This window comes from Staurois parvus, unplaced genomic scaffold (genome assembly GCF_062004578.1).
Source record: "Staurois parvus isolate SC_StPar_1 unplaced genomic scaffold, SC_StPar_1.0 ptg000137l, whole genome shotgun sequence".
NCBI classification, from domain to species: Eukaryota; Metazoa; Chordata; class Amphibia; order Anura; family Ranidae; genus Staurois; species Staurois parvus.
Window position 1 is genome coordinate 4,877,444 of NW_028317933.1, and position 19,577 is coordinate 4,897,020.

General features: G+C 42.0%; 1 protein-coding gene across 3 annotated transcripts in view; it reads left to right on the forward strand.

Annotated features, from left to right (window-relative positions):
• The window catches only part of STXBP4 (syntaxin binding protein 4), a 222,179-nt gene that overhangs the window by 105,404 nt on the left and 97,198 nt on the right, over window positions 1-19,577 (forward strand). The window contains exons 13-14 of one of the 3 annotated variants that reach the window (XM_089673287.1): window positions 4,563-4,679; window positions 16,156-17,940. In XM_089673287.1, coding sequence (XP_089529413.1) covers window positions 4,563-4,679; window positions 16,156-16,275 — 237 coding nt within the window. In that variant the 3' untranslated portion in view covers window positions 16,276-17,940. Of the gene's footprint in view, window positions 1-4,562; window positions 4,680-16,155; window positions 17,941-19,577 lie in introns of those variants that run through there. The other 2 variants (XM_089673288.1, XM_089673286.1) reach the window with 2 other exon arrangements.

Here is a 19,577-nt window from a genome sequence, read left to right on the forward strand (position 1 = left end):
AGCAGGTAAGTATAACATATTTGTTTGTTTTTTGTTGTTGTTGTTTTTTTGTTTTTTTTTAAATAAATGCTGAGCCTTTAGGATCACTTTCATTTTAGTTCCCATTTGAGGAACCCTGCTGTCAGCTGTAAAATATTGGATCAATCAACAGTCACTAGAAAAAACAGAGGATCAATCTCCCCAGTGGGCACACAGATAGCAATAAAGACCTGACTGGGGTTCCGCCTCTTCTCTACTACATCCAATGCTATAAAGATATTTTGATGTTCTTAAACAGGTTTTAACGTATAACTCCAGGTTGCCCCCCCCTTGAATTTCCTGCTTTCCTTTCTTCTGGAATCTTTGGTCTGCTCACATAATATTACAAGTCCTCTTCCTCTAGCAGTGGGCTGATTATGCCTTCAATATATTCCTATGAGCACTGGGCAGATTGATGTCCTCTCCCCAGGTGGTGGGTTCTTGAAGACCCTTTTCCCAGCACCAGCGTCGGGACGTACGGGGGATGGAACGGCGGGAAATTTGAAAATGACAAAAAGTGACTCACTAAAATCACATAGTAAAACATTACTATATCAAACTATTTCACATACATTTTGTCCCGAGTGCTTTGTCCTGTGCCCTGCCTGCATTTTTACTGTTCTTTCTGCCTGGAAACTTAGAAAAGTCCATGGCGTCCAAAAAGCGTCCCTTTAGGTCAAAAGCGGTTTTAGACCAGCTAGAAAACAGCGATAGTAAATCAGAACCACTTGCAGAATTGAGTGATGATTCGTGAGGAAATTCATCATCAGACACTGAAAACGATTTTGCGACTTTGCTCAGTGATGTGCGAACTTGGCGCTATATTTAAAATTTCAGTGTTTTTGGTTTGATTATATTATTGAATTAAATTTATTATTATATTATTATTTTTTATGATTATTTATTAAATTATAATTTATGATTTCGTGTTTCAAGTTTTATCATATCCGGAATGTTTACTAGACTCTTGTTCGGACAGATTTCAGTGAGTTATTCCTAAAAATTACAGGCCTACAATAAAAAAAATACATATTTCCATGCAAAAAAAAGTACCGCTTTGAGCACAGAAATACTGACATAATCAGACCACTAGGGAAGTTAATAATAGGACTGTAGCTGGATCACAAAGTTGTGAGTCTACTGGGAATAGCACCAGAACTAGGGTATTAACCTCCCTGGCGGTATGATTATTTCAGATTTTTGGTGCTGAAAGCGGTACCATGGAAATATGTTGTTTTTTTATTGTAGGCCTGTAATTTTTAGGAATAAATGACTGAAATCTGTCCGAACAAGAATCTAGTAAACATTCCAGATATGATAAAAACTTGAAACACGAAATCATAAATTATAATTTAATAAATAATCATAAAAAATAATAATAAATTTAATTCAATAATGTAATCAAACCAAAAACACTGAAATTTGAAATATAGCGCCAGGTTTGCACATCGCTGAGCAAAGTCACAAAATCGTTTTCAGTGTCTGATGACGAATTTCCCCACAAATCATTATCACTCAATTCTGCAAGTGGTTCTGATTTACTATCGCTGTTCTCTAGCTGGTCTAAAACCGATTTTGACCTAAAGGGACGCTTTTTGGACGCCATGGACGTTTCTCAGTTTCCAGGTAGAAAGAACAGTCAAAATGCAGGCAGGGCGCCGGACAAAGCAGTAGGGACAAAATGTATGTGAAATGGTTTGAAACAGCAATGTTTTGCTATGTAATAATTGTTTTAAAAAAAAATGACATTTTTTTAAACTTTCAAATTTGCCGCCGTACGTCCCAACGTCACAGGGACTGGAACATGGAAGCTGGATGCCGGCATCGGCCGGAGGACATGGCCGGGGACGCTGCAGGGGACACATCGCGGGAGTGAAGGACAAGGTAAGAGCTGCAGGGAATCCCTGAGCAACGCCGCATGGTATTCCCGAGTGTAGCTCGGGGTTACCGCTTGTGGTACTGAAATTTTACCCCGAGCTACACTCAGGAATACCGCCAGGGGGGTTAAAGCCAATTTTCATCTTTATTTTTACATAACGCAGAGATATTGTATTCTGCCGGCAAGGAGCCTTCCAGGCCAGCAGAACTCAAGGATTACTATAGCTGCTGGCATCATTCACTTAAAAAAAAATCAGTCAAGCCGGTTGTACTGAAATCAGTCGATGGATAGACTTCAGCATAACCAGCCCGTCCCGTAGATGGATCAAATCTTGGCCAGTCCCTGCTGAACCAGCCAAAATTCAATCCATCTGTGGCCGACTTGCAGAATATGTAAACACAAAATTTCATATTCCTTGCATAATAAAGTATCCTGATTTCTTTGTATTTCTTCCTTTGTGTGAAATCCCTGGTGTTCCTGCCTCCCTATTAAAAACTGACCACACTATGCATGAGAGCACAGCGTGGTCCATTCTCTAGCTGTGCTGGGAACTCAGCCTACTCTCCTCCAATGATCAATTGGGCTTGTCATGACATGCAATCCCCCTCCCACAGGCATTCACTGGGAAGCTCAGTGTGCTGCTGTTTCTGTTCGCCCACCTCTTATGCAGCTAAGAACAAAGGGAATGTGATCACTTATGAAAACGGGGAAGAAAGTATTTGTAATTTTTTTTTATATCTATACACGTGTTGCTTTTCATTTCTATTTTAAACTGAATGGGTTGTTTTACAAGGTGAGGGTCTACAGTCACTTTAAGTAATTAGAAGCTGTGCAATCCCAATATGCTTTATTATTATTAACCATTAGCCGCCCGGCCTATAGCCGTTTGGCGGCCGCAAAAATGGTTTAGCTTTCCGGGGTGTACGCCATTTGGCGTCCTCCCGCACATGCGCGGTTGCAGAGCCACGCAGCGGCGCGATCTGTCACCGGCCGTGTACCTCGGACATGGCCGATGACAGATCTGAGTACCGGCCCCTGTTGCCGGTACCATGTGACCTGCTGTGACCAATCACAGCAGGTCACATGACAGTTGTCTACAATGGATGGCTTCATTCATGACATCCATTGTATACTAGTGCCTAGCTGTGAATGGTCACAGCAGGTCACATGCACATGTCATGTGATTAGCTGTGGCCAAATCACAGCTAAGCACAAAAAAAAAAAACCTGAATGAATCGATGTCATTCAGGTAAATGCTTGCTTATAGCAAAGTAATTCTTTGCTATAAGCAAATTGTTTAAAAAAAAAAAAACAAACAAATGCTGATCACTTCCCCAAAGTAGTACAATGTTACCATAGTAACATTGTACTACTTTGGTCATAGTAAAATATGAAAAAAAAATCTTAAAAAATTTAAAATAAAAAAAATGTATATTTTTTTTCATACTGTCACCAGTCAGTGTCCCTGTTCAGCGCCATGCCAGTTATATGATGATGCTGTACTGCACTGGTGACAGTATGTAAAAAAAAAAATAGTGAAAATAATTTTTTTAATTTTTCAATTTTCCGAAAAATTATGACAAAAAAAATACAACTTCAAAAAACTCGCCATTCCTCTTATGAAGTACGTCGGACTGTCTACTCTGCAAAAAGGAGTCATTTGGGGGATATCTGTACTATTCTGACATTCTTGGACCTCAAGAAATTAGATTGGCTGTCAGTACTTCAGGATTGATCAATATTCAGATCTATACTATAGTTTGTGAACTCTATAACTTTCCTACAAACTAAATAATACATCCTAATTTGGGTTATTTTCACCAAAGACATGTAGCAGAATACATCTCTGCCTAAATTTATGAAGAACAATTATTTATTTGTAAACTTTTATAACAGAAACAAAGAAAAATGTGTTTTTTTCAAAATTTTTGGTCTTTTTTTGTTAATTTAGCAAAAAATAAAAACCCCAGCGGTGATTAAATACCACGAAAAGAAAGCTCTAGTTGTGTGAAGAAAATGATAAAATTTTAGTTTGGGTACAGTGTTGTATGGCCGCGCAATTGTCATTCAAAGTGTGAGAGCGCTGAAACCTGAAAACTGGCCTGGGCAGGAAGGTGTAAAATTTCTCGGTATTGAAATGGTTAAAGAGTTGGAGATTCAGGTTATTGCAAACCTCCATTCTCATTTAATATGGGAAGTACAAAGTACCTGATCTTCACAGTAGAAAAATAAAATAAAAAAAGACAAAAGAAAAGCACAGGCATATTGTGGGTCCTTCGCTCTCTTCTTGGCAGCATATTGTTATCCAATACTACAAGTACATTTTAAAGAAAGGGATGGCGTACAAAGAGAGATCTCACATTGGTGCAACAGTCTAGTTCTCAACGATCAGAGATTTTGCAGCTTTCTATGTACCATAACTAGGACCTCAGATACTCGAAAGCTCTCATTATGCTAAAGTAACACCTTCATGGCAGATTATATAAATATCACTTGCTAATATCAGGCCCTGTTTAGTCTTCACAAAGCACCTCAAAACAGCAACATTGAAATGTTACCGTTCAGTAAAGCTTTTGGATGGGTCTTACATGTTGCTCTCCTTTCTTACATGACATATGTGCAGACTGTGAATACAATTTTCGTTTTTTTTTTTTCCTCTGTTAAGGACAATGTGCAAGATTTAAAGCGCAGGATCACTGTCCTTGACTGTCAGCTGCGCAAATCAGAGATGACACGCAAAACCTTCGAAGTATCCACAGAAAAACTGCTGCAGTTTGTAGAGGTGAGTTATTGTCATTGAGAAAATAAAAGGAAAGCCTGTAAACGCTGAATATTGCTTTACAGTTAGAATCTGCTAAATTCTTGGATATTGGCAGAAATGCAGGAAATGACATTGTTGACTTGTTTTTAAAGCAATCCATGCTTTTCCTTGCTCTTCCATCTAATAGTCAGTGGCCCACAGTCCCTAACCAAATTAGCAGTTCTAATTCTGATTCACTTGCTGCATGCTTGCTTTAGATTAGTGACTCACTACCAAGTAATGGACAGCTACAGGGCTGGAACTAGACCATCAAACAGACTCATGCCATTCCTTTTTGCTTTCCCATCTAGTAGTAGCTGTAACTAGACAAGCTTTGGCTGTACTTCTACTTTAAGGGCTAATTTACTAATCGAGCTGAGAAGGTTTATACTTAGTTTACTTCAAATATCCAATCGTGTGCAGATGACATAAGTAAACAGGAATTTCATCGGATAATTGAAGTCAATTCTTCTTGCATGAATATTCTCAACTACTTTAGTAAATAAGCCTCATTGCAGTGAGGAAGAAGCTCAAAATAAATTGTGATGATTCCATCTTGTCACCTTTCTGCAGTTTCTCTTTGAGATTTCTCTATTCCTTGTTTCTGTTTTTTGTGGTGGCTATATTGTCTTGTAGGGACCCTGGAGCCACTCTTATGAGCGTGCTCCCACCTGTCATTGCAGACCCAATGTGCCAACGCTACATACACCAGCATGCACGGGCAGGTTTTAACTCTTTATTTGTAAGCCACACTCCAGCTCAGCAATGGGCAAACTACGCCCCGGCGGACATTTTAATCCGGCCCGTTGAGCGTGATGCTGTCAGGATGTGTGTAGGTGGGGCAGCGTGACAAACGTGAGGGGAGCTAGGCTCCTCTCACAGTCCACCCTGAAGACCGGAACGGCGCGGGAACACGGCGAGAGGAACGCGCGGAGCAAAGGTAAGTGGATGAATTACTATGGGGGATGAATTACTATATGGGGGATTAATTACTATGGGGGATGAATTACTATATGGGGGATGAATTACTATATGGGGGATGAATTACTATGGGGGATGAATTACTATGGGGGATGAATTACTATGGGGGATGAATTACTATATGGGGGATGAATTACTATATGGGGGATGAATTACTATATGGGGGATGAATTACTATATGGGGGATTAATTACTATGCTTACTATGGGGGAATATTACTATACTTACTATGGATGACACATACACATCATTCATCTACTCTTGGTCCGGCCCCCGGGTCCAATATATGAACCCATTGCGGCCCTCAAGTCAAAAAGTTTGCCCACCCCTGCTCCAGCTCCACCTTTACGGATTGATTGGCAGCAGCACTGTAGACAGCTGTGGGTGGACAGACCAGATATTCTAGCCACATTTATGCTTTGTTTTCATGGCGCGAAGGATGATGGGGAATGTAATCCCATCGTTATCAGTCATGTGGCCTTTGTTTGACATCTACAGTGGAGGATTTAATACTGCTTTGAGGGTTTTTTTTTTTTTTTAAACAGATCAGATTGATGGAAATAACAAATCAATGAGTCACAAAGTGGAACTTTAGTGATTTTTTTAAACCTGTACTTTGCCAATGCAGGGAAAAGTATCTAGCTCATTTAATAGCTGACATTATTTTCCCTTTGCTCCCCTGCTGGGGTAAAAAAAAGGAAGTCTCATGTAAGCTCTAATTCACAACAAGAGACAGGGGACACCCTTCCCACCCTAATGTGAGAACACTAGGTGCCCAAGCGGACAGTTGCCAAGCACTAGTGTTGACCTTTTTTAAAATGGCTGTACACTTACCTGCTCTGTACAATGATTTTGCAAAGAACTGCCCCTATCCTCCTCTTCTCAGGCCCCCTTCTGGCCCTTTGGGCACCCCCCCCCTGACAAGTACCCCCATAGCAAGCCGCTTGCTATGAAAGCACTTGTGTGCTTTCTCCAGAGCCCCGCTCTTTGTTTCCTTTCATACTCCGAGCACAGCTCGGCCCCGCCTCTTCTCACTGGCTATGATTGACAGCAGCAGGATCCAATGACCCTCGACGCTGTCTCTGAGCCAATGAGGAGGGAAAGAGCCGCTGCTCTCATGCACATTGCTGGATCGAGATTTGGTTTTGGTAAGTATAAGGGAGTTCTGGGTGGAGTGTACACCACAGAAGTTTTTTTTTTACCTTAATGCATAGAATGCATTAAGGTAACAAACCTTCTTGCTTTACAACCACTTTAAATTTTCAACGGGATGTGACAAAACCTGTTTTTATTTGCTGCCTTTGTCTTCGCTGGGGGAATTTATATTCTCTATTAGTGCTAATGGCCATTGTCTCTAATATAAAGTCATGGGAAATACGGAATTTTAGAGCGGTCACTGGCACAGAAGGAAAGGGTAAATACTTCAGTGGGGACAGCTGTTCTGATAACAGTGCCCAAAAGCCAGGCAAAATCCCGTCTTATGGTGGCCATAAATTCTAAAATAAAAAATCAGTTCCTTTTCTGATCAACCTCCTCCGACAGGAATAATTGATCTATAGTTGAAATCCCATTTGATTGAATAGCTACAGTCATGGGGAAATGGATTTCAGTCAATAGCGAAGATATGATCATGAAGTGATCAATAGCTTCTCTATTATGTAACCTTATAATCTAATCCATCAAAATACATATTCGCTAACAAAGTATCTCAGTGCATCTGAGTGAACTCTGGTCAATTTTTTTCCCCATGCAGTGGGGCTGTGCCCACACTGCACTGGTTAACTGCTCATTTTTCTTAGGGGAGAGCGGAGATATACTTACCTAATCCACTGATCCTCCCAGAAGACTGGTCCAGCACCCCCGCTCTGCAGTGGTCTTGATTAGTGGACTATTCCTGATGTCATCATGCCCAGAACAGGCTGAATGGACCAGGAACAGCCCACTGCTGGACTTGGGGGAGTGCTGTATCCTGAAGGATCGGGTGAGTATAGGCTCTGTGTTCACCCCTACACAAAACGAGCATTTAACCGTGCCCACACTGCATAGGAAAAAAAATTTGTCTGGAGATGGACATTAAATCAAGTCCAAATTGATTGGAACAGGAGCTATGGCTATACAATTGTTTTAATCTAACTGCATATCGATCAAAAAAAAAAATTGAAGCGCATGGCCACCATTAGATAGATTTTCTCTTATTTGCTGTTATACTGTATCTCTGGGACAGGAAGTGATGGGAAATCGCCACAATGGTACACAGACAACAAAAAAGCATATCCAAGGTCTTGACCATTCCCTACTCTACCCAAAATCAAAAAGAAAAAAAAAAAGTTTGGGCTTTACATTCTCTAAGGGTAATTTTGAGGGTTCAATCTGATTTTAAATTTACTCTAGAATAGTATACTTTTCAAAAATTGTTTATACCTTCAATATCATTTTCCACCCTAGCCGCCCAATCGTGATTGTACTAGTATGAATGAAAAACAGCGGTTTAACTTCTTAGCAAATTAAAGCAAAATGGCAACATTGTTGTTGATTTTATTTTTTACATCTTGGGGAAAGCTAGAAGTATTGGTTATAGGTGTCGGATGGATAATTGTATATGCTTTTTCCATAGCTGAGGAGGGTATTGGCTTTCATAATGAGAAAATAGACTTTGTTGGCTCCCTGCAGCTGGCATGTCACAGTTTCAAAATGAATAGCAGAAACAGCGGGAGCCAATGGCAGGAAATTGTCTGAGCATCTTTTTCAAGAGGCGCCGTCATATACTTCCTGCAGGAGATGAATGGTAAAGGTCAGAATAAAACACCAACAGGTGAGGATTGTGACGACAAATCATAATGCACCTCTTCTTGTAAACTGAGATTTTATTAAAAGAAATAGATTTTTAACAGTTTTCTAAATATGTACAGTATGTGAATGCAAGCTCTACTTTGAGCTTGTCGGCTCACAGTAGAAATGAGGAGCACACCAGAAATTTCAGATCCACTCATACAGTGGGGAAAATAATTATTTGATCCCCTGCAGATTTTGTAAGTTTGGCCACTTACAAAGAAATGAAGGGTCTATCATTTTTATCATAGATGTATATTAAATGATAGAGACAGAATATCAAACAAAAACCCAGAAAAAACATGATACAAATGTTATAAATTGAGGTTCAGTTCAGTGAGTATAATACGTTTGGATCCCCAAGCAAAACATGACTTGGTGGAGAAACCGTTGTTGGCAAACACAGAAGTAAGTTGTTTCTTGTAGTTGATTACTAGGTTTGCACACATCCCAGGAGACATTTTGGTCCACTCTTCTTTATAGGTCTTAAGGTTTCTTGGCTGTCGCTTGGAAACTCGAAATTTCAGCTCCCTCCGTAAATTTTATATAAAAATAAGGTCTTGAGAGTGGCTAGGCCACTCCATGACCTTAATGTGCTTCTTCTTGAGCCACTCATTTGTTGCCTTGGTGGTATGTTTTGGGTCATTGTCATGCTGGAAGACCGTCCACTACCCATCTTCAGTGTTCTGGCTGAGGGAAGAAGGTTTTCATCCAATTTTTTACAATACATGGCCCCGGTCTATTGGACCCTCATTGCAGCAAAGTCGGCCTGTACCTTTAGCTTAACTGTAGGGATGGTGTTTTTAGGGTCATAGTCGGCATTTTTTTTCCTCCAAACACGGCGAGTTGAGTTAATGCCAAAGAGCTCAATTTTGGTCTCATCTGACTACAGCACTTTCTCCCAATCCTTCTCTGAATCAATTAGATGTTCATTGGAAAACTTCAGATGGGCCTGTACTTGTGCATTGAGGAGGGGGACCTTGCAAGTGTTGCAGGATTTCAATCCATGGCGGAGTATTGTGTTACCAATGGTTTGTTTGGTGACTGTAGTCCAAACTGCCTTGAGATCATTCACAAGTTACTCCCGTGTATTTTTGGGCTGATTCCTCACTTTTCTCATGATCATCCTTACCCCATGAGGCGAAATCTTGCATTGAACTCCAGACCAAGGGCGGATGATGGTTATTTTGTATTTCTTCCATTTGCGAATAATCACTCCAAAACTTGTCTTTTCTTACCAAGATTTTTGCTGATGGTCTTGTAGCCCTTTCCAGCCTTGTGCAGGTCGACAGTCTTGTCCCTGACATCCTTTGACAGCTTTATGGTCTTTCCTAGATTGGCGAGGTTTGACTGGGAGACAGAGATTCTGTGGACAGCTGTCTTTTATACACATAACGAGTTGTTGTTAGGCGCACCTTCTTAAATTGACAGGACTGTGTACCACATGAGCACATAGCCAGTCTGTGGGAGCCAGAATTATTGTTGGTTGGTAGGGGATTAAATACTTATTTTACTCACTGAACTGCAACTCAATTTAGAACATTTGCATCATGTTTTTTTCTGAATTTTTGGTTGATATTATTATTTATCATTTAAAATACACCTATGATAAAAAATGATAAACCCTTCATTTCTTTGTAAGTGGGCAAATTTACAAAATCTGCAGAGAATCAAATAATTATTTTCCCCACTGTATTTTACTGCACTCCTTGCACTCATTTTTTGGCTCCTGCTGTTGTCATTCAAATGGTTTGAGGGGGGAGCAGGGGCTGGGGCTGAGCTGCACTACAGGCAGCACGGCTTGTGTTAAGGACTGACTGGCAGTAGCCTCTAGTGACCCACAAGCCGGAATCCCTCAGGGCGTGGAATCTAAGCCTCAGTCTGCTGTTTCACCAGGGCCCCTGATGGTGGGGTTTGACTTGAAGCAGCCTGAGACCAGGTCGCGACCCCCGAGTTCAACCAGCTGTGGTAGAGGTGGATTTGTCAGTAGTAGGTAACAAGTGAGAGCCAGATGTGAAGAGGTAGTGTGTAACGTAGTCAGACAGGCCAGGTCGGTACAGATCGGCAGGCAAAAGGATAAACGGGTCACAGGCCAGGTTCAGCAACAGGAGGTCAGGTAAATAGGAGAAAGCAGAAGAATGGTCAGACCAGCCAGGGATCAGGGCAGGAGAGAGTCACGATAATCCGGGTCAGGCATGTTCGGCAACAAAGGCAATCTCATTTACTAGGAACAGGAACACAGGAATAAGACCATACGGCAATGTGAGCATTGCAAGAGCTGGTTTAAATAGCCCGCCCGGTACTGACAGGCGCGCCTGGGTCCTAGTGCCTGCCGGCCTGTATGTCTTGTCGGTATCCTACGCATGTGCAAATTCATGCGTCGTGGCGATATTCTCGTTCCCTGACAGCTTGGGAGTGAGCAGGTATGTGTGCCCCCATAGCAGGCAGCTTGCTATGGAGACACACAGAGAAGAGGAGGAGCCAGGAATGCTGACGGGGGACCAAAGAAGAGGAGTGGGGCTGCTGTGTGCAAAATCATTAGAGCAGTTAAGTATAACATGTTTGTTACTTTATTAAACAATAAACTCGACTTTACAATCACGTTAAGAACATTGGTTCAATTTTGAATTATCAATGTCAAATCGATGTTCAGTTTCGACCACAGTGGTGAGAGAATATGAAGGTGCAGAATGGAAAATTGTTCTTGAATTCATTTTTAAGCTTGCATGTGATGTTTGTTCGGGAAATTATATTAATTCCAAAATTGAAGCCAATAAAAATTTACCTTACCTTAGTTTCAACAGTCCAACGCAGATAAGGTCCAGCACCAACATCCTCTCAAAGTTCTTCCGGATGCCGGTCATTCGCCAGTTTTGATTGGCCAGTGCGGTAGTGAAGTAATTCCCGCACACTGGCAGAATGTGAACTGACCCACACATATGCAACTCAGTGTACATTCCACAGAGGGTTGCAAATAGGCAATTTTCCTTCTAGAAAAAGGTTTCAAACAAAAGGAATATAAGCTGACCATTGTAAGCACCCCCACTAGTGTTAAATGACACCTCCACCTGACACTTTTGCTGCACAACCTGGCCTGTTATAGAAAGTGGAAAAAGGACATCTCATTTGATACAGGATGATTCAGAAAAACAAATACTGCAGTGATAATGGTATTTAATCAACTTATTGTATATATACATTTCATTTTGGTTTTGCTCATAGTTTCAATTTAAAGTATATGTAAACCCTCACCTTGCAAACCAACCCATCCAGTTTAAAATAGAAATGAAAGGCAAAATATTTGTGTATAGATATAAAAAAAATTAAATACCTTTTTTTTTTTTTTTTTTTTTTTTTTTTTTTTTTATATAAATAATAACATACCCTCTGTTCTCAGCTGCATAAGAGCTGGGGGAGGAGAGACAGCAGCACACTGATCTTCCCACAGAATGGTTTTGCAGAGGGGGCATGTCAGCGCAAGTCTGATCATTGGAGGAGAGCAGGCTTAGTTCTTAGCACAGCCAAGAAACTGACCTGCCTATGTGGTTAGTTTTAAGTAGAAAAGCAGAGGGACCGACAGGAATACCAGTGAATTCACATAAAAGAAGCATTCCGAAAAGAACAGGATACTTTTTAATACAAGTACATGTTGCAACAGGCACATATCAGGAATATGAAATGTTAGCTTAACATGTTCTTTACTCCTCCTAAACTGGAATTGTTTCATGTTAAATGACAAATGCTAGATCTCCTTGTGAGATTCCAGATGAAGACCAGACACTCCATGGACTCTGATTCAGTGAAACACTTGCCTACCATTGTTAGCACAGAGAGTCCACACATTGTTATATAACTAGGTGATTATACATCTGCACTAACCTGCTTCCTACAGTGAACATTTACTGTCAATGCTGGTCATATTTATAATTCGACCAGTGCATTTAAACACTTACCACTGTATGTGACCGTTATTATAATGGCTATGTTAGGGGCCAGCACAGCTAGACGACTTTTCAGATTAAGCCTTTGATGTAGCTTCTCTCTCGCCATACCTCCATAATGTGCAAAGCACTGACGTCAGGCGTCATGGAAAGCCTACCCACCCATAGTATTCAAGAATGATGATTTTCTAAAGTACATAAAGATACAATAAACCTTTACTTGCAGAACAAATTAATTAGCTTTTAAAAAAAAACGTATTTAGGTAGAAAATTTCTTTTAAGCACATTAAAGTGCACTTGTCCACTTTTTTCTTTTTTCTTTCTGTCAATAAGAAATTGCCGCAAAAACTTACAGATGAATCAAAGCCATACTCTTCAGTTGTTGTTCTCTTACAACTAAATGTATAAAAGAAAATAATTATTTTCCTCTTTCCGTCGAAGTGAAATTACAGTGGCCATTTAGAAAATGTACATGTTTGCAATTTAAGTCGACTATTACCATCTGTGTTATTGCAGAGCAAGACTCTCAAAGGCTTTATGTTCTATCAATATTTTTTTTTTTTGCCCTTATATGGGGGATTTAATGGAAAGCAAGCCTATTATGGTCTGTTCTGATCCAACTGAGTTATTTTATGCATGGTTACACTTAGTTTTTAAATTAACAAAAACTTTGAATAAAAAACACAAAAATATGTTACAAGATTAGCCAAACTTACAGAAGGCTCTGGGGTACATTTACTAAAACTGGAGTCTCGGGTTCATTTACTAAAAATGGAGAGTGCATAATCTGCAGCTCTCTGCATAGAAACCAGTCAGCTTCCAGGTTATTTTTTTTTTTTTGTCAAAGTTTAATTGAACAACCTGACGTTAGAAGCTGATTGGCTACCATGCACAGTTGCACACAATTTTGCACTCTCCAGTTTTTAGTAAATCAACCCGTGTATAAAAAAGACAAGTTGCCTGTAGGCTTCCTTCAACTGATCTTTTTCCAAGACTAACTTACCAAGCCTCGTTCTGCAGGGATGTGACCATCTTTCTAGAGGAGCCCCAAAAAGGCCCTCTTGGGCTGGCTGTTCCTGCATTGAATGGGGCCATAGGATTGGGGCATGCTCCCAGCTGACAGAGCTGCAATTGGCTGTAGGCTACTCATTTTCTACAGCCTAGAAGCAGGGTCTTGTTCTAAGCTGCAACAGTACTGCAAAGAAGAGAAAATATATCCTTAAATCCTAACTCCTTCTGTAATGTCCCTTTCAGTAGTTTATTTGGGTCAAGCTGGCCCAAACAAACTATTTACGACACTAACAGGCTCTCTTTTATTAACTGTATGAAGCCTCGGCTCAGCTACATATAGTATACAGCACTGTGTTCCAGGAGTGGGGTAGAGACTTTCCATCCCATTTCAGGAGCAAAATAGAGTCGTTTGAGCTTTGCTCATCCGTTCACAGGAAGCTTTGTCTTCTATAAATGAACACAAAGCTTCCCCTGGTTGGCTGAGGCAGAGACGTGATGCCATTGATCTGCCTCAGCCAATCAGAGAAAGCTTTGCATTCATTTATAGAATACAAAGGTTCCCATGAATGGATGAGCAGAGCTCAGTCTGCCTTTTTTTTGTTTCGGGAGTGGGGCAGAAAATCCTTATGCCACTGCCCAAACACAGCACTGTATTTTGTATGTAGCTGAGGCCAACTTGGCCCGAACTAATTAAAGGAATAATAAATGTGGAGTTAGCTTTAATAAGGAACTTCACTCTTCCTTTACTTTGCTATTCTTTCTTATTTTTATTAAAGTGTTACTAAACCCACAACAGTAAAATCAGGCTGTATATGCAGTAAAGCATGCTTGTTATACTCTCTGTGGAACCAAATGGGTTAATCCTCTGCATTGTGTAAAAATGCTGGGATCCTAACTTCTCTGATTCTGCCCTTCTTCCAGTGTCCCCTCTTATTTCCTGATAATACATATCATGTAGAGTCACTGTGCACATGCTATTGTGTATTGCTAGAGAGGTTTTTTTTTTTCCTTTGGGAGAGTGCTTGTGATCAGCACAGGGCCAATCAGCACTGTCCAGACAGAGGTCAGGGGTTCTGCATCCTCCTAGAGCAAAATGAAAACTCCTCCTACAAACTTTAACATGTGCTCTGCTAGACACTGATGGAAGTCACAAGACTGCTCTAACTGCTGATGAGAAAAGGAATTTAGCTAAAATAATTGCATTTCCATGTTCTGTATAATGTGGGAGACCAGATATAGTGAACGCAGGGTCCTGGGTTTAGTTACACTTTAACTGTACTGCTAGATGTCCTCAAAAGCCATATTCAGATCCAACCAACAGACCCAGCATTTTCTGCTGTAACCTCCCATCTGATATCGCTGAGCAAACTGTTGGAGCTATATAAAATCCTGTATAATAATAATAATATGCGCACTCCAGGCCTTGTGTTGCAATTTTCTATACTGATGTCATCAGGGGTTGGGGGGTCTTCTGAGCTTTTTCACACAGCTCCCTGATGGCAATGTGCATGTGCAGTGTACATGAGATTGGCACATGTGCAGTGTACCCAACATTGCCCTGAAGCTTCCTGGGATAGATGATGTGTGTATTTCAGGAGTCTTTAGGAAGAGGGATACATCTTTCTTGCCTAGGTGAGAAAAGCCAGAAGATTGCACCTGGGTCCCCTTAGAGAGGTATTTAGAGGGGAGAACAGAATTTTTTATTTGAGATTTTGTAACAGGAGGAGGGGAGGAAGAAACTTTTTTACAGGCTTCATTTCGTTAATTTAAAACAAAAAAAAAATCAGCACAAGAGGTAATGCTTACATTCAATGCGAAGTGTCCCTTGTGCTGGCTGGTCTAAAGTTAGAATACAAAGTCCTCTGCTCCCTCCATACCTTTGCAGTCATAATCTTTTGGTGCTGATGGGATTATCCATTAGCTGGACCTGCCATAGGCACTCCGTAAGTACTCATTACATCGCAATGGCTACTGTGCGGGGCGGTCTGCATGATGGCCGTTGTGCTGATTCACCAATGTCGATGCATCACACCATACACCTTTTGGTTTTGTTTTTTTTTTATTTATTTCAGGTACTTATATAGCAGTGTCAATTTAAGCAGTGCTTTACATATATATTGTATATTCACATCAGTCCCTAACCCTCAAGGGGTGTACAATCTAAGGTCCCTAACTTACATTCATTCACATACTAGGGCCAATTAACCTACCAACATGTCTTTGGAGTTTTTTATGAACTTTATTGAAATATCACTTGCCAGATGCTGGTCTCCACACTGGAGACTAGGAATTTTGCCTGGTGAAGCGGTGGGGCTGCACTGGAATAGCCACCCGACACAGTCTCATTGCATCTGGTGTGAATGTATCCAAAGTGAAACTGCATTTTCAGGGAAACGAGAGTATGAAAACGAGGCAATGTCTAGTAGTACATGTTTAGGCATAAGCAAAAAAAAAACAATTCGGTAAGTATGGATTTTGCTCAAGCTGGTATGAACATATGGAAAAGTGATCCTTTGTAATATGTAAACTTTAAAAGTGATATTATTAAATGAGATATGCCTCAGGCAGAAACTGTGAATATTTGCCGCTGTTAAGTAATTGTGTCATCCACACAGGCAAGTTTAGGACCTCCCGCTGTCTTTTTCTGGTGCATTGTATATATTGGGGTGTTTTCAGAATTTCAGTTTATTTTCCAGCAGAGCTTCTGCTTCACCGCACCACACATGTATAGAAAAAGCCAAGGAGACATAAGTGACACTGTTGAGATTAGCACCTGTAAATACAAGTCATCAGTCGTCTCCCACTCACATTTATAGATGCAGATAAGTATTGACAATCTGTGTTCTGAACATTGCGGGGGTTATTTACTAAAACTGTGAAGTGCAAAATCTCGTACAGCTCTGCATAGAAACCAATCAGCTTCCAGGTTTTATTGCCAAAGCTTAATTGAACAAGCTGAAGTTAGAAGCTGATTGGCTCCTATCTACAACTGCACCAGATTCTAAGTGCTCCAGTTTTAGTAAATCTACGCATTTGTATTTCTGTGCGAGTTAACTGTATACAAAGACCCCTCTGGTGAAAGAGAAACTTCACCAACCCCCCTAACCTCCAGGTGTTAATTTTGCCTTTAATCCCCTCTTACCTTTTTTCTTTGGCTAATGCTCCAAAAACATAGTTGCATGCCCAGCAAATCCAGTGTGTAGCTGTGATCTGCTGCTGTACTCTGGGTTCCATGGCACCATCTTTTTTTTTTTTTTTTACATCATTAGAGGCCAGCTGTCTTTCATGTTGTTGCAACCAGCCTCCAATGATATGCTGCCAAGTCTGCCCTCCTCCAGTTGATGTCTCCTGTGATATCTGATGTGGATATCCAAGGAGGCTGCCCGAGTGGAGTACACATAATTCTTGCCTAGGTGAGAATGGAGACAGGAGGGAAAAAAAAGGTTGAGATTGTGGATGGGGCAGGTGGAGGTAGGTTGGTCAAAAGTATAGAAAGTACTTTTTGGGAGTGACGTTGGATTTTAGGGATTTTTCGGCAACAGGTGTTTGCTTCCTCCTGTCTCATAATATTGGAAATGGTGTATTAAAGTGTTACTAAACCCAGGACCCTGCATTCACTACATCTTGTCTCTCACAGTACCCACAGAATATGAAAATACAATTATTTTGTAAATATAACCTGCTAAATACCTTTTCGCATCAGCAGTATAGAGCAGTCTTGTGACCTATCTGCATCTGGCCGAGCACTGGTTAATCTTATAGGAAGAGTTTTTTTTTTCCTCCTCTGACTGTCCTATGAGGCAGCATGACCCCTGACCCTCTGTCTGGGCAGTGCTGATTGCACTCTCCCAAATAGAAAAAATGCTCTAGCAATACGCACCAAACTGAGCATGTGCAGAGTGTCTCAAAGGGCTCTGTATTATCAGCAAATTGACTGAGGACAGAAGAAGGGGAGGATCAGAGAAGACAGAATCAAACAGACTTTTTACATAATGCAGAGGAATAACCCCCTTGGGTTCCACAGTGAGTATACCAAGCATGCTTTACTGCATATACAGACTGATTTTATTGTTGTGGGTTTAGTAACACTTTAACCGCTTGCCGCCCTGCCACTGTGTTTATACGTGTGCAGGGCGGCAGTGGAGCGCAAAACCACGTTTAAAAACGGGTTCCGCGCTCCCGACACTTTCGCGGGCAGGGGGCGCGCGCGCGCGCGCCCGCCGACCCGCGGGTGATCCGATTCGATCCAGGAGGGATCAATCATTAGATTTCAGCCAGTGATTTCTGGCTGAAATCGGATGATCGGTCCCTGTCCTATCCTGTCCTGTGTTGATATTTACACAGGGCAGGATATGATGTCATTCTTCTCTGCCTGGACACATTCCGTTCCAGACAGAGAAGAAGAGACATTTAAACGTGAGTAAAACACTACACTAACAGTTAGAACACACTCTAGGACACATTTAACCCCCTGATTGCCCCCCCCCAGTTAACCCTTCACTGCCCTGTCACCAGTGTACCTGATCAGTGAAGCGATTTTTATTGATCACTGTATCAGTGTCGCTGGCGACTTCCAATAGTGCTAGCGCCCCTCCCAGATAGCGCCAGTTTGCCCCCCAGTACACCAATAAAGCCATTTAACCCCTTAATTTCCCCCCCCCCACCCCCCCAGTTAACCCCTTAACTGCCCTGTCACCAGTGTCACTGATCAGTGAAGCGATTTTTACTGATCACTGTATCAGTGTCGCTGGCGACTTCCGATAGTGTTAGCGCCCCTCCCAGATAGCGCCAGATTGCCCACTAATACACCAGTAGTCCCGTCTAACCCCTTGATCGCCCCCCCCCCCCCCCTGAGTTGACCCCTTCACTGCCCTCTCACCAGTGTCACTGATCAGTGAACCAATTTTTACTGATCACTGTATCAGTGTCGCTGGCGACTTCCGTTAGTGTTAGCGCCCCTCCCAGATAGCGCCAGATTGCCCGCTAATACACCAGTAGTCCCGTCTAACCCCTTGATCGCCCCCCCCCCCCCTCCCCGAGTTGACCCCTTCACTGCCCTGTCACCAGTGTCACTGATCAGTGAACCAATTTTTACTGATCACTGTATCAGTGTCGCTGGCGACTTCCGTTAGTGTTAGCGCCCCTCCCAGATAGCGCCAGATTGCCCGCTAATACACCAGTGATCCCGTCTAACCCCTTGATCGCCCCCCCCCCTCCCCCCTGAGTTGACCCCTTCACTGCCCTGTCACCAGTGTCACTGCTCAGTGAACCAATTTTTACTGATCACTGTATCAGTGTCGCTAGCGACTTCCAATAGTGTTAGCGCCCCTCCCAGATAGCACCAGTTTGCCCGCTAGTACACAGATAATCACATTTGACCCCTTGATTGCCAGGAACACGCTTACTTGCACGCTAAACCTTCATTGCTAGTATAGTGTCTGATTGGATCAATATCTTTGATCAGATCAGCGCTATACCAGCATTCACATTACTTTAGTATCCCCAAAAACGCAGTGTTAGCGGGATCAGCCCCAACACCTGCCAGCACCTGCGTTTAGCCCCTACGCCCCCCCCTTCTCCCCCGGCAAGTGCAGTGTCAGTAGATAACTGTCACTTGATACATATTACACACAAAACCGCAGTGTTCACAGAATCAGGCCTGATATCTGTTAGCACTTGTCGGTAAATTTTTTGTAGCGGTTCAAGCAGTCCCTGACAGCCAGGCGCTCTTTTTCCCGTGAGTCGCACTAGGTACCTGTAAATTTAGTGGCCAAAATGTCTAAGCAAAGGTACACTAGTGAAGAGGCCTATAGGATTCTGAGCATGTCAAGTGAGAGCGAAGGGGAAGACTCACTGGCAGAATCAGGCTCAGAATACGAACCTATAGACAGCAGCGGCACCCTGACAGCTAGCTCAGGCGACGAGGAAGTGGTCCCTGCTAAGGTCAGGCGTACCCGATCCCATTCACAGGTTGCTGAGGTGGTACAAATGCATGATGACTCTCATATGCAGCAGAGTGCCAGTACTAGTGCCGCAGTATCTTTTGGTGAACTGGCGAGCACCAGCGGCCTAGTACGTCCTGGTCGTAGGCATACCAGCACTGCAGTATCACTTGGTG